General features: G+C 38.1%; 1 protein-coding gene across 1 annotated transcript in view; it reads left to right on the forward strand.

Annotated features, from left to right (window-relative positions):
* SLC9A9 (solute carrier family 9 member A9) overlaps positions 1-24,125 on the forward strand; it is a 540,289-nt gene that overhangs the window by 185,963 nt on the left and 330,201 nt on the right. The window contains exon 6 of the mRNA XM_082654190.1: positions 1,117-1,222. Coding sequence (XP_082510316.1) covers positions 1,117-1,222 — 106 coding nt within the window. The remainder of the gene's footprint in view (positions 1-1,116; positions 1,223-24,125) is intronic.

Genomic DNA, 24,125 nt, shown 5'->3' on the forward strand with positions numbered 1-24,125 from the left:
TTCTCCCCCCAGCACTCTTTTATACAACACAGTTACTAACCTCACGGCCCATGAAATAGGAAAAGAAAGAGCAGAAATGAAAATGCCCACTCTGCCTTAAAAATTTACCGTCAGTGTCATTTTCAACCACCCTCTTTTCCCCTTTGGCAATCAACTCAATGGATCATTTTCCTAATGATTGCTGTTCACACTTTGCATGACTGCTTCAAGTATCAAGGCACTGAATAGTTTTGATGACCACAGCTAATCAGTTTGTGATTATTTACTGCCCTGGTGTACTCCCAAAGGCTCCATACAGATATGAGGTATATAGTAGCCATGCAGCAGGCTGCCAAAAATGAATCCTTAGGTCTTGCTTTCAGGAACATTGAGTCCATCTTTATAGATGAGTGTGATCTCGAGAGAATGAGAGCCAGGTGCCAACTACCTCTCCCTTCACAGGAATAAGTCGCTGCAACAACATTCATTCATTCATTCACTTAGTCGTTCATGCATCAAACAGGAGTGACCCAGGTCTTTGCTGAGGGATCAGGGGTGTGGAGGGGAAATTTGAAAGGCTTTTAAAGATTGAATAAAGGTTTTTTGTTTTGGTTTGGTTTGGTTTTTTTGGAGAGCAAGAAGTGTGTGTGTGTGCATGTGTGTGTGCCTGTGTGTGTCTGTGTTTACGTATTTAAGGAAGGAGGGGAACAGTAGCACTTGGATGGGAAACAAATAGCTGCTCTGGTAAAGTGAATCAAAATGCCAAGGTAATTAAAAAATGACACGAGTTTGGGAAATTATGGCAAGTTCCTTGTGGCTTGAGGGAGGCAGCAAAGGGTGGTTAGGGGGTGGGAGTGGTGCAGGAAGAGATACTGGAAGGTAAAGAGCATGAAGATTATAGAAGACTCGTACCAAGGAGCTGACTTTCTCTTGTAAGCAGGGAGGAGCGAGCCCAGAGAAATCTCTAAGCAGGGAAGTGAACAGTCAGATCGTTCTTTGATTAAAGGTTCGGTGCGTGTATAGTGATGGATTTGAGAAGATGAACATTTAATGAGTGCTTTATACAGGTGACCACAACCAAGGACAAGTCCCTGGCTACGTCCCAGCTAACTCTGCGTATCTGTGTGTCTTCCCTAGTGACGGTGTTGGCCATTTTCCATGAACTGCATGTCGACCCCGACCTGTACACACTCTTGTTTGGGGAGAGTGTGTTGAATGATGCAGTTGCCATAGTCCTTACATAGTAAGTACCAGAACTTGGCCTGTGCTTCTTTGACCATGTAAAATATGCTTCTACTTGGTGATAATTCCTAGTGGCTTTAAGAGTGTCTTTTCTGTTATGTCATAGAGATACAGTCAATTTCTAACTTTTAAGGAATTACTATCACAGAAGAGCGCCAAGAGTAGGAACATTTCATTAGCCGCTTAATTTCTAACACCTTAATAAGCTTCATGTTTCCAGCTTATTACAAGATACTACTCAAAGGGTAATGTTTTTTTTCTCGGTGTATGTATTTAGCTGATTCACTTAGGCTTCCTAAAATGCACATAAATAAGCTTTCTTCATTTCAAATCAATATCATTTAATTTTTTTCCTTAAGTCACTTTCCAGATAATAGACTAATAGAAACCGTTGTATTTATACTAAGTTTGGCAAATTGGAGATAGACGTTGAGCGTCAGAATATTCTTTATTTATCAGTACAAATGTAACACATTATAGAAACACACACATTTTAAAATCATCACGTGACAAGTCAAAATGATGCAGCTTTGTCTGCTAAGAGTTAATGTAATTTTCCCTTCATCTTTTCCCCTTTAGATGCTTACCATTTATATTTAATAAATGACACTTCGGTGGCTCTCACTATGTCAGAGGTCTCTTCTTGGTTTTAGATTAAGACCAACATTTTGGGCAGCAGTCAGATACCCTAGAGGAAGGTAGCTCTCTAATAATTAAATGTGACAACAAGATTCAATTCAGGGTTTTAATTACTTCAAATGCATTTGAAAATGTATTGCAAAGTAACAAAGGATTTTTAGAAGTCAGATCGCCCAGAGGGGAGTAGGAAACAACAGGGCAGCACTATTCTTTTTTTCTGCCAGCTGACATTTCTTAAGGCTGCCACCCTAAAGTTACCACTGAATTCAGCAACTTTCAAGAAAGAGTCTCCAAAAAAAACTTATATTTTACCTGGCTACTGAGAAGTGCCTCTCCTGCATTAAAGGAAAATACCAGTGAGTGCAAATTAAGAGCAAAAGCCATGGCAGATTCACAAATGCCAAAGGATGCTTTTAAAGAAACACCAAGAACAATTAATTAAAACATCAGGGATCTTTGTCCAAGATATACTAGTATTAAAGGAACATTTGGAGGAAAAATTTTTAAAAATCTGCTGAGTCCCTCATCTTCACTTCCTGAGCTGCCATGTTGTAAAAAGGCCAAGCAAAGCAAAACGACTAAAGCACAAATGAGCCTTGGGAAAGAATCATGCAGCTACAGCCAAGGAAAGGTTTGGCCTTTCTACTTTCAGCACTACCGTGCACAGTAGTTTTCCATTCAAAATGCAGACTCCAAGGATGAATGTTGACACTGTTGAGCACAAGCCTGGGGGGCATTTGAAACAGTCCGTTTAAGATCTCCCCAGGTCAGTATGTGGTTATTACTGGTAGCGCCTCTTCTACTCCCCTATCTGTGCGTTGCATGTCTTAATAAAATGTGTTTCCCACCATGGCAAGATCCTTTCCTTTCTAGGCACCAGAGCTTGCCAGTCTAGCTGAAATCTTGTGCTTCCCAGCTTTGGCATTTCAGGTATTGTGCAGAGTGACCCCAGTGAGTTTCAACTTTAAAATAAAGATAATTCTAAATTAGGAATACTTGACACGGAAACTTCCACACATTCAAACCTGCAAGCTCGTTCTTCCACCTGGTGCATTTGGACTCCACGAGCCTCTTCCAGGAGCTCTACTTAGCGTTAATGTACAGCTGTCCCTCTGTATCCACAGGGAATGGGTTCCAGGCCCCCTGTGGATACCAAAATCCACAGGTGCTCAAGTCCCTTATATGAAATGGCGTAGTACAGTCAGCCCTCTCTATCCGTGGGCCCCATGTCTGCTGAGTCAACTAACTAAACCTCGGATTGTTCGATGAGGAACCCGCGAATACGGAGGGCCTCCTGTAACTAGGTTACCCTGGGTCTAGCTCTCTGTCCCCCTGTGCCGTCTGTTGACCACTTCTTCTTTCACCTTACACAATCCTCCATGTGTTTTACTCTTCACTTTTCTCACTTGCTTCTTAAACTTAGTTTGCAGCATGTATGACAATCTTTTTTTTTTTAACATCTTTATTGGAGTATAATTGTTTTACATTGTTGTGTTAGCTCTGCTGTATAACAAAGTGAATCAGCTATACGTATGCATATATCTCCTCCCTCTTATGTCTCCCTCCCACCCTCCCTATCCCACCCCTCTAGGTGGTCACAAAGCACAGAGCTGATCTCCCTGTGCGACGTGTCAATCTCTTTTTATACATCTACTTACACACACATTCCGTCTCCTTTAATGCTGCATCCCCAACTATCTTCCAACTATCTTCTAGTTCCTATGGAAGAACCCTATTTAACAGTTTTCCATGACTTTCAGACCAGGAGTTCAAACATTTGTCTCTCCATTCTTCTCTTCCTTCACTCTAACTTCACATAGTAGCCAGACACATCTCTCTGGCTTGTAGCCTCATGCCTTTCTTCACAGGCACAAAGCTCTCTCTTCCCAGGTCCTGCTTCTGCCCCATCAAGTCTTTCACCATGTACCTCAGTCTCCTCGTCTGGGAACCACTAGCTCACATGCTAAAGTCCCTCCTCCACCTCCGTATGTGCCCCCACCGATTCCTTGCTAGCTCAGCCATGAAATCTTGGCTTTACACGTATATTTGCTTTTCTAGATAGTAACTTTCTGAAGATGGAGACTTTGCACTTGAAACGTATATTAAAATGAAAACCTCCTTTGTATTTTCCCTTTCTCAGTTCCATCTTCGTGTGGTTTTGAAGTTCAAGAATAGAGGTAGAGCTTTTATTGTACCATGGAAAGGAAAAGACACATTTTGATGTGAAATCAAGTACAGTAAATGACCTAAATCATCAGCCCCTATGGCCTTGGCAGTGACTCCGGAGCCTCTTTGGAATAGCCACACACTTTCATTTGTCTTTCCATCTTCTACAAGCAAATCTCCTTGCTTAAGAACCATCCTCTTAGTATTTAAAAAAGTTTTATTGTTAGTTTTTTGACAGTAATGTGCTCTAGTATTCCTCATTCAAATACAAAGTAATTTAGCCACATTTTAGATTAAATCAGCTTTTCTGTGCTAATCTAAGAAGCGAACTAATTATAATACTTTTTCTTAGGTTAAATGTGCTCTGAATTTCAGACAACTAATTTATCATTGAATTTGATGACCATAACTCTTGTACACAGCGGCATGTGGTGGGTGGTGTCCCTAAGGCTTAAAATGATCCAGAATTATCTTAAGATAAAAGTAACTTTATTTAACGAAAAAGTTTTGAAATTAGCTTTTCTCTGATCCATGCTATTATTTCAAGTATATGGGGAATGTCATACCCAAATATGTATGTGTATTGGTTCATGAATGAATTCCATGGGATGGATTTGCACTTCTAAAGATTGTGTAATAGACTGTGAAGGAAGGCAAAAGATACAATGAAGACATCTTGAAAGGTGTGTGTTTTTGAATCCTGAACAAAGACATTACTTTCAGAGGCACCATGGTAGGGTAGAAAGAGCCCTAGGTTGAAGTCAAAAGTGGTGGTGTCAGGATTGTCACGAATTAACTGTACAATTATTACAGTTGACATGAAATCCACCCAAACTGGAGTCAACACAAGGGGAGTCTGTGTTGGCTGATGTAACTGAACAGCAGGAATAGAAATGGCTCAGGAAAGGATCCAGTGAAATGAGCTGAACTCTCACCTCGCTCAGCTTCTTCAGGGTTATCTCCCTCACCCGGTCACTAGATAGTTGCCAGCGAGTCCCAGGGCTGCCTCTTTCTTCAGGAGGTTAGAGCAAGAATCTTTGTCCCATTATTCCCAACATCAATCTTAGTACACCTTATAGATTCTGACGCTGTTCCAGACCCACTTGTGGCCAGGGAAATGTGCTTCCTTTACTGTCTCAGGTCTAAGTCACATTGTTCATAAATTCAGGGCAGTAATTGGTTTTACTTGGAAGCACGTGAACTGAGACTGGGGAAAGATGGGATTCTTGCTCAGAGTAATACTGCCACAGAAAAGGAAAAGTGGATGCTGCTCAGAACCAAAACAAAACAGAACAGAACCTAAAAGACCACGACAGTGACTTCAAATGGCCATAAACTCTTCATGCTTGTTTCCTTACCTATAATATGTAATAATAGTTGTTCTGTATACATTACAAAATTATTCTGGGCAATAAATAAAGCAATATATTTGGAAAGGCTCTATAATCTATATAATCTACATAATCTATGCTTATAAATATATATACTTATTATAATTTATATAGTCACGTATATCAGTATCTTTCATTGTACTTACACAGATCTCTCTGGTTTCATTGTTATGACTAAAGATAGACCTGCTTCTAGTGAAGCATTCGTTCATAAATATGGCATTTTATGATCCAAGGAATAGAGAGAATAACCATTTTTACATGTGATTTCCCCCATTAAGAAGGAACCACTTAGTTAAGGTACACTGTCTAAAGAACTAGAGGTTGAAGTATATTACTTAAAGTTATACAGGTACTCACAACCAAAATTGATACTACTTGTGGAAGTTAATTGGAGGAGGAGAGAGAGAAAGGCAGGGCTAAGTTACCTAAAATGTCACATCTCTCACAGTAAGAAATCAATATATATGTGTGGAGTTGATAAATCAAGAAATGGAAGTATATACATATTATTTAGAGTCATGGGGCAGCCATCGGAAGAAATAAAACCATAAATGTTACTAGTTGGTTGAGTAAATTATAATATATTAAGATCATGAAATCCTACGCAGACATTTGAAAAATGATAGAAAAGGAGTGTTGATGTTAAAAGATACTCACAATATATTTTTTAAGAAAATAGGAAAAATGTTAAATGTTGTATACTCTAAGATCTGTTTTGGTTTAAAAAAATCACAGCCAAATTCATGTGTGTAGGCATGTGGGTGTATAATTAGAACACATTATTATTTATATACAAAATCAGAGTGTTAGGTGGGATCACAGGTGATTTTTAATTTCTTCTGTTTACTTGTATATATGTATTGGAAATAGATTAAACTACTTATGATCGACTCTGGTCCAAAGAATCCCCCATTAACATACTTGATAATTGGCAATCTTCATTTAAATGCAGATTCTACAGAGGTTTAAGTTTGAAATTTTTTTCTACCCATGAAAGATGAGAAAGAGGATGATGATTTGTTCTCAGCCATTTATCTGCGAAACTGAAATATTGCCAGTATTGTACTGAAACATCTTCTTGTAAAATAATTCCACAGTATACAAATGCCTCCAGATTTTCTTAGAGATAAAATAAGAACCTCATTAAACAGCTGGCTCCTGGATGATAATAAACACGTACTAGGTGCCTTTATTTTCTGTTAAGCAAATGCTTACAAGGAAATTTAATATAGATTATTGAAAGAGATGGAGAAATGGACACCATTTTCTCATTTCAAATAAGAGTATTATGCTGCTTAGAGGCTCTTACTAGAAAATGTCATTTCAAGTGTGATACTGGTGAATGCTTGGCACTTAAGAGTGAGTGACATTTTGAAAGACCACATTTCTTATAGTCCATGCATCTTAAGGGAAATTTAACATGGAAATTAATGGGATGGCTGTGAGACTCCAAGTACCATGTGACTAACAGGAACCTTGAGATGTCATCCAGCCATTTGACAAAAATGTACTGAGGACCTGTATGTGCCAGACTCTATGCTGAGCGTTGGTAATGTAGATGGATGGGCACAGTCACTCATCCCTACTCTCAACAGCTCCTCACCGAAACGAGGCAAATGATAGCTAAAGCAGGATTTAATATGTGCAACAAAAACTTGCTCTATAAATTATCCCAGAAAATAGCTATGTAGGGATTGGTTCTGAACATATTTCGTTAAGGAAATCTATTATTTCTCTTGGTACCATCATCTCTAAGTAGATTACAAGCTCCTTGAACGAAAGACATACTTTTCTCCATCCACCATGACATGCAGCTAATTATCTGGAAGTTTCTCAACCTTTCAAACACAGGTGGGGACATTTTACTAATCCTCTCATTAAAATACATTCCAGAGGATGGATGTTTAATATTCTTCATACTGCTTCTTCTAAATATATGAAACGCCTTATTAGTTATCCTCACTAGCGCTACTTCTCCCATTTTACCCGTAGCTGTAAACATAGAGGTGATAAGGAGATGTCTCCTTTTGATGAGAATGAACCAAAACTGTTATTACCACTGGAAAGTATAATATTTCTCATGAATCTGCTTAACTTAAAAACAAATTTCTTATATCTTGACACATCTTTCTGAGGGTAAGTCACTTTGATATTTGCCTTGGAAACTGATAATCAGCATAAAATACATTTATTTTGATGCCTGTCTAGATACTGCTGGGATACATAATTAGGAAAAAAAAAAGAATTATGGTCCTTTCTGCTTAAGGACTCCTTGCCCTAACAGTCAATCCAAGCCAACTTCATTTTTTGGACACCAGGTGGCACCACCTAGCAGGAATGGGACAGCGTCCTGGCATCTTTAAGAAGCTACTGGGAGGCAAAGCTCAGCTGACCTCCAGCATAGCTCAGAACGCCCAGCGTTTGCTGCCCACACCCCTGCCTGCTGCTGCGGCCTTGTTTGCTTTTCCTTGTTCCTGATTCCTGGTTCCTGTTTCCTGGCTATGACTCTGGCATCTCCCCTACCCTATCTTTTCATGTCCCTGTTCAGATTACTGGGAATTGACATTGACTTTATCCTGTGACTCCAATCCCTTGCCTCTCAGATTAGATCTGACGTTTACTCACTGCTTCTCGGGAACTCAGAACTTGCTTTGCTTCATTTCAAACCACACACTACAGACTGAACTGCCAAAAATAACTAAATAAAAGAAATCCATATTGGGACTTCCCCGGTTGCGCAGTGGTTAAAAATCCGCCTGCCAATGCAGGGGACACAGGTTCGAGCCCTGCTCAGGGAAGATCCCACATGCTACGGAGCAACTAAGCCCATGCACCACAACTACTGAGCCTGTGCTCTAGAGCCCACGAGCCACAACTACTGAAGCCCGCATGCCTAGAGCCTGTGCTCCACAACAGGGAAGCCACCGCAATGAGAAGACCGTGCACGGCAATGAAGAGTAGCCCCCGTTCGCCACAACTAGGGAAAAGCCTGTGCGCAGCAATAAAGACCCAACGCAGCGAAAAAATAAATAAATCAATAAATAAACTTAATAAATAAATAAATTAAAATTTTTAAAAAAAGAATAAAAAAGAAATCCATATTGATGGTTTCTTATCTCAATTCCATTTATACTTTAATTTATTGGTGTATAAGTCAGATGTAAGTGCCAGAAACCCAATTCAAGTTAGCTTAAGCAAAACGAATTCACTGGCCTATTTAACACGAGTTGGGCTGACTCTGGGCATGCCAGGATTTAAGGATTCAAATGTGGTTGTCTACTCTTTCTTTTTCTTTCTTGGCTCTGATTCCCTCTGAGTGCTAGTGTCATTCTTTCCTAGTACAGACAGACGACTGCACAGATAGATGACTACGAAGTAGGAGAGAGTGACCTATGGCATCTCCAGGCTTATATTGTTCGAGTTCAAAATAACACTTAATTCTCCCAATATTTGCATATCAGCCATAGAGAAGGACTCCTATTGGCTCTGCTTGTATCAGAAGATCACCTCTAGGCCAATCACATAGTACTCTATGGAAATTAAACATGGTGATCGGCCAGATCTGAATGATATCCCCATCCTTGTGGCCAGTGGCATGGAATCTTTTATTAGAAGAAAGTGATTGGAAGTCAAGTTTAATCCCAGAACAACAACTACCATATTTCACAATAATGGAATGTTCAGAACATAATGAATTGAAATGAAGCACATAGGCCCTATGCATTTACAAACTTTAAAAAATGCTTTATCTATCTATTTTTGTTTTATTTCCATTTCTCTAGGACATGTGTACACTACCAAATGTAAAATCGATAGCTAGTGGGAAGCAGCCACATAGCATAGGGAGATCAGCTCGGTGCTTTGTGACCACCTAGAGGGAAGGGATAGGGAGGGTGGGAGGGAGAGGCAATAGGGAGGAGATATGGGGATATATGTATATGTATAGCTGATTCACTTTGTTATATAGCAGAAACTAACACACCATTGTAGAACAATTATACTCCAATAAAGATGTTAAAAAAAAAGTTTTATCTAAAAAGGCAAAAAATCTTTGCTAAATGTAGAATTAATTTGAAGGAGAGAAAAGGAAATTCCCCAGGTGTACAAGGCAAGAGTGGGAAGATACCACTGTCAGTAGCCACATGATTTTGTATAGGATATAAACTCAGAGGTTTTGGAGCTGGAGTCCCACTTCCATGTGGAAATCAGAGCGCTTTCTCTTGTAGCCTCACTCATGATAATAAACTTGAGCAAAGCTCTTTGAATAAAGCCTGGATTCTCAAAGTGGTCCCTCCGTCACAGACTCTGTCCATCAGCCTTAAAAAATGTTGAGGAAACTTGTCATTTATCTGGATTTTGCATCAGAATCCCTGGCCTGGGAAGTTGTGTGTAGGAAATACAAGCCAATGAATTAAGATTAAAAGATTTTAGGACTATTGAAACATCTGCCCCAGCATTATTTCCCTTTCCTTATTTCTAAATATGCTAAACTTCTCTGAAGTGATACTATCTCAACCCAGACTCATGGAAATCCCACAGAAGAAAAAACAACCCTTCCTGAAAGTAAATTCACAATAAAAATTTACAAGCCACAAAAGGAAATAACTCCACGGTGAAGAAAAGTCAGAAGATAAAAGTAAATCAGAAGAACAAGCACCCTAAGGAACTAAACAAAAATTATAAAATCTTGAGATATGTTATAAAATAAGCATATTAAAATGACTAAAGAGATAAATGGAGGAACGGAAAACAAGTTAGGAAAGAATAATGCAGATATCGACATTAAAAACTAACGGATGAGATAAATGTCCTATTAAATGCAGCTGGTTAAACAGAAGTAAAGTTTGCAAATGACCCAGAATGCAGAGCAGAATTAATCTGTGGCAATATTTGAAGAGATAATGGATGATAATTTTCCAGAGTTGAAGAGAAAAACTGAAACATCATATTATGTCCAGAGCTGGAAAAATTAAAACTAACCCACAGCCAAATATATTATAATGAAATATGAGATCATCAAAGACAGAGTGGAAATCTTAAAATTAACCAGAGAGGAAAGATGAATTACTTACAGTGGAAAACAATTTGGACAGTACAATAATATGTACAAAGTTATGAGGGAAAATAACCTACAAACGAGGTTCTAAATTCAACTAAAATGCTATTCAAGGGAAAGAATGAAATAAAGACATTTTCAGGTAAATAGAGTTTACCACTCATAGATAATCAATTATAGAAATAAGAAACTGAACTCACAAAGACTTGGGAGACGAGGAGTGGTGAGCAAAGATATTGGTGAAACAATCATAAATCTAATAAGCAATGACTGTGATGACAATAATGATGATTAATGGGGAGGGGTAAATTATGGAAGAAACAAGCACTATATTATCCACTACAATATTCAGAGATAGTGAACATTGAATGATAGTGAACTGAGAGATGATGGATGGTATGCAGAAGAAGTGGAGATACAGCAAAAGAGCTGTTTTAAAGCAATCCAATTTTCACTCAAGTAGCCGTATTTATCGAAATGTTTCTCAAAATGGTGCAAGAGTCTGACAACAAATAATCTTTTTCAGTTTGGTTTAGAAATGCTGCAATCAATTTATACTTGCTCTGAAACTTTAGATAGTCTTTAACAATTTCAAACTCTACGAGGTATTTCTATACATTAGGAAGCTGGTAAAGTATCTTCCCTGGGATCCCTCCACTTTTCTGTTGAAGATTATAGGCTGTATCCTTTGTACCTCTAGTGTCTCAAGTGTGGGACTCGTCGTGTTCTCTCTGGAGGCTGTCCTTCATCTTTCTCATTGTCTTCCTACTTTTGCTTACTCTCTGTTCTGATTTCTTCGTGTTCTCTTACTGTCAGATTTATGATCCACACTAGGAATTCATCTATTCAGTTCTTGCCAATTCCTGAGAAGAGATTACTTCCATGGGTGGAAAGCAGGGGACGTTTTCTACCACACCAGTTCTTGATATGCTGTGTGATGGAGATTCTTTTAAAAGTTGTTCTTTATGTGCACAAATGACTGTGAGCTAATGTTTTAGGCAAAAAGCCAGTCTTGAGAGAGAGTTGAAAGAGGTAGTTCTGTCTTTTGATGTACATTGTCACCAAGTCATAGTAGTGCCTTATTTATTTTGGCCCCTGTTTGAAATTTTGGCTCTCTCTCTACACTGAAGAACCTGGTGATGTTCTCTTGTTTAGGCCTGGCATGACCAGCCATGTACTAAGAGAATGACTTGCACTAAGCCAAGTATGCATGAGGCAGAGGTGGACACCAGGGTGCTGCTATAATAAACACCAAGAAGTTACTGACCCATGGACCAGACTCTCCATGCTAGCATGATCAGCTCGTTTTCTTTCTGTAGTCAAGCTACTTAGGAAGCTGAATCATAATCAGCATCCACTTTATTAATTCACCACAGGAAATTACTGTCACCGGGATTTCAAGTACCGCAAGGATCACATGATAAAAGCAGTATTTCCTGTGCGCTGACCTGCATATAAAGACAAATAATATCCAAAGGGTTGTATGCTCTGCATGGGGACAGAAGAAGGATAGATTGATGAATCAAATGTTTATCTGCATCTTTCACACAAAAGGTATTTTTTTCCCAACAGAACTTGGAATTTTGAAGTGGTAGGCAATGGCAACCACTCCCCAAATCCATACCAACGTTTAAGACATTTAAAACTATTCTACATTTGTTAGGATAACTAAACCTTGCTCTCTCCCCACTAGATAAACCTGGGATGGTCAGTTGCAGTGTTTGATTCTGTGATTCTCAATTCTTCTATGACTAGTCCGTCCTTCTTCTGATTGATACATTGCACTTTTGTCACTACACATGAATGCCTTTGTCTCTGCTTAATGTCCTTTAATACCTGGTAGGGGAATTAATAGTGATTGTCTCTCCTTCTCTGTGTTGTGACCAGTGACATACATTCACAAGACAGTGGCCTAGTGATGGAGGATAGTTCATAACTAGGTATCAGGGACATCTATGAGAAGAACCAATCATGGCTTTGGCTTCACGTGAGATAAGATTTCCAACATTGCCAAACTAGCTTCTGTTCATTACAAGATCTAAAACAGTACACATTAAACTTTTGGAGAGGAGGTCATAAACTTCTTTTTAAAATCTGTAGAAAGCTATGGCTCTCATGTCAGAGAGAGGGAAGTGTATCTAAACAAAAAAAGACAAAACTTTATATTTCAGGAGCTCTGGGTTAAGATTTTTTTTTGTCCTAAAGCATATTTCTTTCCAATGTGTTTAAGCTTGACTTCTCATTCTGAACAACCAAGAAAATGCCTTTTATTTTAGGTGATCAATTCTGAGTTTTTTCCCAAGTAAAACCTTTCCAGAGAACAAGGGGTCAAATCAGTATGCGATCATAATTTTAGTCTAAATTAAAAGCTCTCTCTTGGGCTGGAGAATATAATCTGTTCATGTTATTTGGGCTCCATAATGAATTTACATGGCAGGCTTGTTGCAGATTTTATGTGGGCTCTGCATTCCTGGGGCATGTAATGCTCTGGGAATCTGATTAAAACTTTGGGAAGGAGCAGCTGTTCAGCTATAGTGGGTGAACTCAGGACCCATTTTTCAGAACATGACCATAATGGCTGATACCCTGGCCTGCTATTAGATGATAAATGAACTGTCTTTGAATGCCCAGCTCCTGTGTTAATAGCTTTAAAAGATCGGTTGTGTATGGAAAAGAAGTTGGGGGCTCTTATCAATTTTCCTGTCCCGGGGGTCCTCAAATACATCATTTTTTTTTCATTGCCAGAATGACAGGCAGTGTTGAAGGGAAAAGGAATAAATTCTTCCAGTATTTACGTTGCTCTTCATGGGTTAACATCAAGAGTTTCTCATTTCAAAAGATAGTGGAGTGAGTGCCCAGTGAATTCTTTTATGAAGTGAAACACATAAAATCCAGACCACATGCTTGCTGGCATTATCCTATAGTGTCAGAATCGTTATGTAATTCCATCTGAGTTTTCTAAAGGTACTTAATTCAACTCAGTATATGAAAGTCAAATTCTGGAGCCTGTGCCAATTAACTTATTTCCAGAATGACAGCTAAATTGTCAACTTTGATCTAATGCCATTGATTGAGTATGCTATCCCTGATGCCATTACATTAAATCCTGACCCCAATATATTTGGAGGTTTATCCTTTTTTATCTTTAACCCCATCCCCACCCTCATCTGCCTACTTTGTTTTTATGGACGTCAGAATATCTTCAAAGCAGAGTTAATTTTTCATTATGTGACTATTGAACATTTAGATTTTTAGACATTGCCTATTGTTCTAACAGCAGTCTGCTTTTAGCCTTTTCATCAGCATGTTTATAAGAATAAGTTATGAAAAATAAAAAATATACACACGTATGCATTCAATTTCGTTTTATTAGGAGTTCTGGTAAAAGTTTTGGTGGAAGAATTTTAATCTTAGAACACACCTCATGTGTGGATTGTGTGTTTTACTTTTTCCACGAAGAAGCGAAGGCCGGGCTGGGAGTCTGGATGATGACTCTATCATTTACTAGCTTTATCCCATTGAGCAAGTCAGTCAGTTTCTGCAAGTCTGCTTTCTAATTTCATCAAGATGCAGCCTCAGTATACACATCTATCCCAATTTGAAATATAAAAATCTGTTGGGATTTTAGAAGTGAGATTGCACTGAAGATATAGATTATGAAAGCAATAAGATCAGTGTCATGGGAAAACAAAACTCTAGAAAACCAAAGCCCAAAACATGTATAATTATTTACTAAGATGGGGTAAAAGACTATATCCTGAAGACAGGGATAAGCTGAAATTTTAAAAGTAAAATCATACAGATTTAAAATATTAAAATTAAATACTTAATAGATGAGCTGATATGATTGTCTACTTAAAAATACAACCGACTCAAATGGAAAAATTTAGAGAGCTCAGAAATCTGGCTGGACAGAAGACTGATGCACAAAAATCAATAGCTTTTCTAGACTTCAGTAACAATTGATGATAAAATGTCATGGGAAAATTATTTTGTTCACGATAACATTTTAAAATCTAAAATAATTAGAATAGCCCTAAATAATAAACCTATAAGATATGTGAGAAGAAAAGTCTTAACTTTAGTGAAGGACAAAAAAGACAATCTCAATAAATGAGGAGCCCTACTACAAAATAGGATGGGAAGATTCAATATTGTAAAATAGTCAGCCCTTCCCCCAAGTAATCTGTACCTTCAGAATAATCTGCCTCCTCAAATCCCAACAGATTTTTTTAAGGTGATTCTAAAGTTCACATGGAGCTTCTGCTTAAAACAGGAGGATAAGATATTTATTCTACTAGATGCCCTCAAAACAAACTAAAATTATTAAAAACATTGAAAAATAGGAAATTTTCATAGCAAATGAAACAAAGAAACAGTCACAGCTCCAAACCACAAACTATGAAATATTTACGTATGAAGTATTGCTGCCAAATAATGTGAAATCTTGAACAAGAGATGGAAAGATGCTGAGCCAGGTCAATTCCTCTCAGATTTGACAGCATATCACATCACTGACAGGCCTAGCTAACATTCTGTTGTTTAGAGCACAGATAAGATCAGGCTGGATGGGCCAAGGAAGAAATGGAGGAAAATAATCTGACCCTTCAAAATGCCAAGATGAGTAGAAATCATGCTGACCTACACTCTAGTTTCCCAGCTAGGGCATTGCAGGAGGCTGTTTGCATGGGGGCGGGCAGGAGGGAGGGAGGCAAAAATTTCCAAACCAAAAAATACTTTATCTGTAACTTATGGATCTTTTCTCTATGGCACTCAATTTGAATGCCATGGACTGCAAAAAGATGTGTTCCCAAAAGAAAGAAAACAGATTTAGCAACAAATGCTTGAGACCGACAACTTGGGGCAGTTTTTCAAACATGACTCCCAAATTCTTTGACAGTCCTCCCATGGGGAGGTGAAGTCTATATTCCCTCCCCTTGTCCCCGTAAATCTATAAAATGCAGAGGAAGGGATGCTGTGCCAGTTTCCAGGCCCAGGCCTTAAGAAACTAGCAGCTTCCACTTCCTGTTCCTTGTGACACTCCCCATTGGAACGCAGCGACCTTACTGTGAAGTCAAGCCTCTCTGGGGAGAGGCTGGGGAGAGAATGACACCTGGGGAGAGAATGACAGCCAGCCTGACTTCCCAGACCTTTGGGTGGTCCATCCTTGAAGCGGATCCTTCAACCTCTTTAGAGCTGCCCCCCTGATACCACATGCAGCAGAAATGAGCTGAGCTCCGCCCAATTTGCAGATTTGTAAACGAAGCAACTGATTGTTGTTTTAAACCGCTAAGTTCTGGGGTGGTTTGTTTTGCAATGATAGATAACCAGAACAAAATCCAAATTAGAACTGCAATTGGCTTCCGCTTACTCAACTCTATTCCACCCATTTCCCTGTATCCCTGCACTATACTATTATTTAATAAGTAGCCAGTCTCTTTTAAAGATGAGTAATAATCAAAAAGGAGGGAGTGGGACATGTTCATCAAAACTGCAAAATATTTTTTTTTAACTTAAGCCAAAGAAGAGCCCACAATCCCCCAAACAAATTTACCAAAGTATTAAAGAAAAGTTTAGACAAAGAATTCTCCATTATTATGAAGGACAGCGTGAATTTTCTCTCTCTCTCTCTCTAGATGTAGATATAGATAGATATAGATATATCATTAAAGATTTCACAGAAGAGACATAAAAAAATCAAGGGAGATTAAAACTGTGCCAGCAGAGCTCAAGAGAAAAGTTGGAGAGATAAATAAAATCACTTAAGAGATAAAAAAGACTTTAGAAGCAACAAAAATAGAATGAACTTCTCTGAAAGCACTGTTAGGGACATAGAAGATAGATTTGAGGAAATAACATGAAGCAAAGTAGAAAAGAACAAAGTTATAGTAATGACTATAGGGAATACGGTAGAAGTGAATGACAGATAGTTGAGTATCTTTGAAGAAGAAAGCACATGGAAATTATTTTAAAACATAATAAAACAATATTCTCCTGAAATGATGTAATAAGTGGATGGAAAGACTTAAAGGACCCACCAGATGCCAAGAAAATTTCATTTGGAATCATCAACACGATGAGACAATCTGGCAAAGTTATTGAATTTCAAGTTTAAAGAAAGAATTATGAGGACATCTAAGCAGAAAATCCAAGTCACTTACAAAAGCAGGAATAATCAGGTTGGCCTGGGACTTGACCAAGGCCCAAGTGACATTCAATTTCAGAAGATGGAAAGGCAGCACATTTTTACTTCTGAGGGACAGAATGTGAAACCCAAGCCAAATTGTTCTTCCAATATAAAGGCAACAGATTAGGTGTTTTAATAAATAGTGTGGGTCAATGGGCTATTCCTTTGGGAGACAAAGTTAAATGCCTAATTCATATTATTCCTAAAAAAGAAACTCTAGAGGGGTTACAGAACAAAATGTTAAGAAATAACTATAAAAATACCAGGAGCTATTTCTATAATTTTGGAATGTTGATGGTCTTCCTAAATAACACTCAAAAAAAAAAAAAAAAACCACTCAAAACTTAAAAACAGTAAAATTAAAAATTAACCAATTTATACACAAATTTTTAAAAGTAAATAGCATAAATAGGAGACAAATAACAGACTAGAAGAAAATATTTGCAACATCTTTACAGTCTTAATATTTTAAATACACAAAGAACACCTACAAATCAATATGAAAAATTTTCAATACAAAGTTGAATAAAAATATGAAAAAATAATTTGCAGATCTCTGTATGTGTGTGTATACACACACACACACACACACACGTATATAGCCAAGTAAAATGATGTTTATTTACAAATGGAGAAAATACAAATTCAAATGAGACATTTTACATCCATCTGATTAGCAAGATTTAAAGAGTTTTGTCACGTTCAGTTCAGTGTTGGCAAGAATGAGGAGAATCAGGTGTTCTTACACACATTTTTGTCAGTATCACTGAACATTTTAAATGTACTCAGTTAAGCTGCTTCTAGTAATATACCTCAAGAAATATTTCCTTATGCAGACAAAGATACCTATATAGTCATCAGTATAATGACAACAAACATGTAAACAGCCCAAAATGTCTCTTGATAAGGAAGAGATTAAATATATTGTACTATATACAGCATTGACATACATACACTACCAAATGTAAAACAGATAGCTAGTGGGAAGCAGCTGCATAGCACAGGGAGATCAGCTCAGTGCTCTGTGACCACCTAGAGGGTTGGGATAGGGAGGGTGGGAGGGAGGCTCAAGAGGGAGGGGATATGGGGATATATGTATATGTATAGCTGATTCACTTTGTTATATAGCAGAAACTAACACAACATTGTAAAGCAATTATTCTCCAATAAGGATTAAATATATATATATATATATATATATATATATATATATATATATATAGTACTACATACAAACTAGGGAAGACTTTGGAGCCTATAAAAAGTAGAAGACATGGAAAAACCAAAATTTTTAGTTACAAAATAATGTTTCTGAAAAGTGCATATTGTATAATAGCATTTATGCAAAAATGACATTTGTATATAAATGCATATAAACGTAAGGGAGTGGCTTTCACATTTTGCTCTGTACACTTCTGCATTGCCTTAATCTTCAATACAGAGGGCGTATTTCTGTTTTACTTCTGTAGTAAATGCATTTTTAATGGGAAAAAAAGTGCCTTACCTGCTTACTTAGTAGAGGTTTTAAGTTGTGTTTATTGCTACATTCTGAGCACCTACAACTGGCAGAATAGTTGGCCATCTGTAGTTAGTAGGCCTCTGTTGAATGAATGAATGAATAGGGATTTGGTGAGAATCCAATGGGAGGATGGTTGTAAAAGGCTTATACAAGCACGGGTATTTGTGTGACAGCAAAAACCTGATTTTAAATTATAAGAGTGAAACCCTAGAAATGTGTGTGTCTCGGATGCCAGAACAGTTGATTGAAAGTTGAAATCTTTGGCCAATTCATTTAGATCATTTTCGAAGTTCCAAATTCCTAACCATATAAGAATGTTTAAGACGTATTGGATGTATGCATCATGAACTTGACTCAGGAAAATATATTCACATAAAATCAAAAAAAATTTGCCTTTGTATTAATGATAATACAGCTCTAAGGAGTTTGTGAACAAAGCAGGTAATACGAATTTGTGATGGTCCAGGACACAAGACAACAAAAAGTGGTGGGGCCAGTGACTAAGTGGAGGATGCATGCCCTCCAAAAGTACTTTCGGTTCAATTTTAATTTTAAGCATTGTGATAGCCAAGCCTAGCTGGAGGGGGCCAGTTTGTGACCCTAGGTGTAAGCGACATAAGCAATCCACTTCCATTAGAATCTTCTCATTGCCATCTGCGTTTCAGGCTATCCTCATTTCTACCTTAATTCTTTTGTGCCTGCTCTTTTATCAGTTAGGAATTCCCTCCCAAGTCTTCTGTGTCCAAATGGTTATTGTTTTGCAGAGCTGAGATTACATCCTACCTCTCCAACAAACACTATCAAGAACCTTCCAGCCATAGATTCCTTTCTCTGAACCCCCAGGGAAAGTTTTATTTGGAACCATAGCCTCTCAGAGTGAGACTGGGCATTAAAATTCAATCAGTGCAGTTTCAGATAAGGCTGCCTTCCGTCGTGACCAGCAGGAGGTCACTCCACCCAGAGCTGGTGATCTGGAGGGAAAGCAGGGCAACTCCCGGGAGCAGCAAGTGCTTCTCTCCACTCACCTCCTACCTGATTCCCTGTATCTGCAAATCATCGGTCCTGGTCTCACCTCTGGGAATCCTATAGTAACTAGAAGCTTGGTTTTGTTGGGCTTCCCCAGTGTTGACTGGCAAAGTTTTTTGTTTTCTTTTTAAACTCTGAATTTATTGCCCAGATTTAAAAATCACGAGAATTAACATAAAAACCCAGATTTCTGATTACTTTTGAAAAAGCTGTTAGCTGTACGAATATTGGGAGTGCATAGATAACATCTCCCCTGACAACAATTAGCTGGCATTAGGAAATGACTGCCCCCGCTTTTAATCTGCGCAGAATACCCCAGTTAGTCACAGTTCCCACCATTCCATGTTGCCCCTAAACTGAGCCCAGGGATCCTCTGCCATGGGCTATTGAGTTTACACAGTGTCTTTTTACAGGAGAGTTAAGAGGAAAGGCATTATTTCTTGTGCTTCTGTCTCTATCAAGGGAGGAAAAGGAAAAGTAAGGCTGTCCTCCCTCACTCACATTGCCTGCCAGACCTCTGTGGAAGTTTGAATTTGCCACCTTAGCAATGAAGACGAACACCTTCTTTTTCATATGAAAGCCATTTATACGTTAGAGAAAAAAAAAACCTATCAAAAAAAATTCAATGTCTTCTCTGCAAATCCCTATTTCTGTTCTACATACGACATAGTTCTGATTTCATTCATCATCCTAGTTGCTCTACTGTGAACGAGTTTGCTGCTATGTTTTCAAAAGTGCATTAGAATTTTTGACCCAAATGCAGGGATTATTTTTAATCCCTACTAAATTTCGTCTGGATTTATGCAAGGCACTTGGCCTCTCATCAGAAACTTGTGGAATAATATGGAGAAGTTAGAGTTAGTAAGAAACAAAATTGAATAATTGAGTATTGATTTAAGTAGCGATAAAAGTCCGTATTTCTAGTAGCTTGGCAGAGGGCTCGATTGAGGGATTTATTCTGTTTAACATTTTTATCGGTGACTGACATGGAAGGACAGATTGCAGACTTGTCAAATTTGCAATTGATATGACTCTAAGAGGTATAGCAAATAGACTGAATATGATATTGAGATTCCAAGAGAGAACAGCAGGCTGGAGAAATAGACTACCCTATGTATTTAAGGTTAGTTTGACGTAACTAGTCTCTGAATTATTATCATATCATAATCATCCTATCAGATTGTTTTGTTTTGGGCTATTAATTGATGAATACACCTAGGTAAGAGCATTTCCAAAGAAATATACTTTAAGCAAAGGTCTGTAATATTCATAAAATACATTGGAATATGAATTCGTTTTTTAATTTGCTCAGATAAGCAAATTAAAAATTGAGCCTTAAATCGGATTCTATTTCTTCCCCTTAGATTTTCACATAGTGAACTCAACTCATGGCTTGAAAGCTAATCTCTGATCATTTTTCCTGAACTGCATTACCATTAATACAATGGATATTATCTGAAAAATCTCAGATAATTGTCAAGGCAGAAAAAGTTTGCCTTAGCTTCTATGATGAGAGGGATGTCTCTGTGCTCTTACCCACAAGAATCACTCCTTTCCCCCAGATGAACTGATCTTCAGAGCAAAAACACAATTCACTGGAGTAAAAGATATTTGTGGTTATCCTGGAACTTTCCAGATGGTTACATTTCTAGAATTTATCTTTTTTTTGGTCCTTTCTCGCATCCAGAGCATCTTTGCTATTCTTGAGGCACACTGGATCAACCAAGTGGTTGTTTTGTGTTCATGTCTTTGTGCCTTTTGCCTTTTTTCTCCACTTGAGTTGATTGGCTTAGGGAGTTATTTAAATGAGTATGAATTTTCTCTAGAGAGTTTATTTTACTTCTCATTAATTTTGAGGCATTTTATTGATGAGCAGCCCAAAGACAATTATCCTAAAGGATAACAAAAGGTTGTCTGTCAATTTCTTTTTTTTTTCTTTTTTTTTACCGTGGCCAAGTTCAGGATAAATGGTTATTGAATTCAACAAATACACATTTTTGTTTTTTCATTGAGCCTCATATTAGCAGCTAAGGGAATAAAAATGGTATAGTTGAATTTTCTTCCATCCCCATGCTAAATATGATTTCACTGCTGCTGTGCCCTGTCGTCCTCAGTTGGTACTTTAGACTTGTAGGTCCATGAGAGTAGAGAATGCTTCTGTCCTGCTCACCATTGTACCCCCAGTGCACAGGGCCTGGCTCATAATAGACACTCAGTGAATACTTGCTGAATGAATGAACATCTCGGGGCCTTTGAACCCCTTTGAACCCTCTATGAACCCCTTTTTGTCTGGAATTCTGTACCCCCCACCCATACCTGCAACAACATCCCACCATATGCCACCCTATTCCTTTCCTGGCTGGCTCCTTTTCATCTGTTCCGTCTCAATTTAAATAGAGTGTCTAGAGTGAACTTTGCTTGATTATCCTATCTAATGTATCTCTCCCCTGACTCACACACACACACGCACACATGCGTGCACACACACACACATGCACACACACACATTTATTTTCTATACTGGTAGAGTTGCCAGATTTAGCAAATGAACATGTAGGACTCCCAGTTAAATTTGGACTTCAGATCAGCAATGAAAATTTCTTTTAGTATATGTAAGTTTAATAATGGCAACCCTAAGTATGGTGCCCTGATCATAGCACTTATCATGATTTGCAATTATATATTCATTTATTTACTCATTTATTGTCTCTTATCCCCTACTATGATGTAAACTCCATGGGGGCAAGGACCATGTCTGTTTTCCTTACCAACATGTCATTATCACTCAACACATTTCCTTGCACTAGTAGATGCTTAATACGTATTTGTTGAGTGAGTTGATTGGAGATCAGATGAGCTATCAAGCTTAATAAATGATTTTTCATTAATTGATTGGTGAGTTGCGTAGACAGACTGTTTATTGCTTAGTGCTTCCCCCCACCACATGGTGACTGCAGTCAGTTACATTAAAAGAATATTACCAGGGAGACGCAAGAGGGAAGACATATGGGAACATATGTATATGTATAACTGATTCACTTTGTTATACAGCAGAAACTAACACACCATTGTAAAGCAATTATACCCCAATAAAGATGTTAAAAAAAAAAAAAAGAATATTACCTGTTTTTTTGATGACATCACCAAAAAAGTGGCCTAAGTGCAGGTGATCCAGAGGAAACAGAAATGGTCATGAACTTACCCAAAAGAGATTTGGATTAGTAAACCACTGATACTGAAGCTCCTCTGATGCTGGTTTTTGTGTCTGTTTTAATCTTGTTAGCAAAAGAAAAATACTTAACTAAGCTACATTTTGTTTTGTTTTGTTTTGTTTTGGCTGCACCGCACGGCTCGTGGGATCTTAGTTCCCCCACCAGGGCTCGAACCCAGGCCCACAGCAGTGAAAGCACGTGTCCTAATCACTGGACCACCAGGGAATTCCCTAAGCTACATTTTAAATTTTTAAATGTATTTTACTTTTTTGTTTTTGCACAAGAAGAAATTTTGAATACATTAATCTTGAAGAAAATAAGGTGGTTTAACTACGACATTTCAAAGACATATTTGAACATACTCTTTGGGCCTGATTTACGTCATCTGCAAAATGACTGTTAATGAAATGCCTCTTATTTTATGTGGTGGAACTCTGACATCCCAAAGTATAGTTCAGGAGATAACTTAGTTCAGAAAATGATTGTTCTAACAGAAATAATCAATTTAAGTGACTCAAATAGGTCTCTATATTCCATCTAACTAACGATGAATATTAAAGAGTGAGCTATTATGTTATTCTCTCTACCCTTTTATCCTTCCATCTCTCCATCCCCATCCATCTGTCCCTTAGGGAAATAGCTTCTGCCCCCTAGGCTCTCACATTCTAAACAAGACCATCTTCCTTCTAAGAGGTGAGAAAGTAGTGTTTTCCTAAGAGTGTGTAGGAAGGATTAACATATTCTTAGGGAGAGCCCCAGGGTAGAATACAGACTACATTAAATAAAATAAATAAAATACAGATACATTAAATAAATAATGGCCGGTCCTCCTGACAGCTCACAGTTTAACTGGAGAAGTAAATGTTCTCCACTGAACTTGCATATTACCAGCTTCCTGCTAATTAAAAAGAATTTTTTTTCTTATCTATTGAGTGTTTAGTACATGTTATGTATTCATAAGTGATTTGCATACACCATTACACTTAATCCTCCCAACAATGCTATGTGATAGATACTTCTTATCCCCATTTAATAGATTAAAAAAAACCTAGGCTCGGGGATGTTAAACTACTTGCCTAAAACTCCTTAATTAGAAAGTGGCAGAACTTAGTAATGGAGCCACTGCACAGATAGTTAGTTGGTACAATTTGAAGTGTTATAAATATTATAGAATAAATGTCAAAAGAAAGAGGACCTGCAAGAGAAGAACCCTCCCTGAAAATGAACTGAAGTATCGTGTCATGACTCCCAGACACAGGGGCCACTGAAAGGAAGAGGGGTTCCCCCACTCTTGCTGCTGTTCCATGGCCAAGGCACAGCTGTGACAACCCAAACACTGCCTGGGTTGAAGCCCCACATCTGCCACCTCCTAATGATACAGGACAATTATTCAATCTATTTGACCAGCATTGTTGTCATCAACAGCAACTTTTATGAAAACTTAATGAGATGGGCTTTCTGTTGACTGTAAAACACCATGAAAGTGGGATTTATTATTTGGTCTCTTCTTTTAGTGGGTCCAGAAGTTGTTGAGATACTGAGAAAGAAAAGGCCATTCTTAGAAGTGCTTCACCTCAGTTCTTCCTCAGATCTCTGGCCATGTGGGTGGCCCTCCAGAGTCAGCTGCAGGGTAGTGAGATTAAGGAGGACTCGTCTCTCCTCTTACCCAAAGCTATTGCCCTGTTAAAATGAGGGTCTGTGTGCC

This window comes from Grampus griseus, assembly GCF_964374135.1.
Source record: "Grampus griseus genome assembly, chromosome: 5".
NCBI lineage: Eukaryota > Metazoa > Chordata > Mammalia > Artiodactyla > Delphinidae > Grampus > Grampus griseus.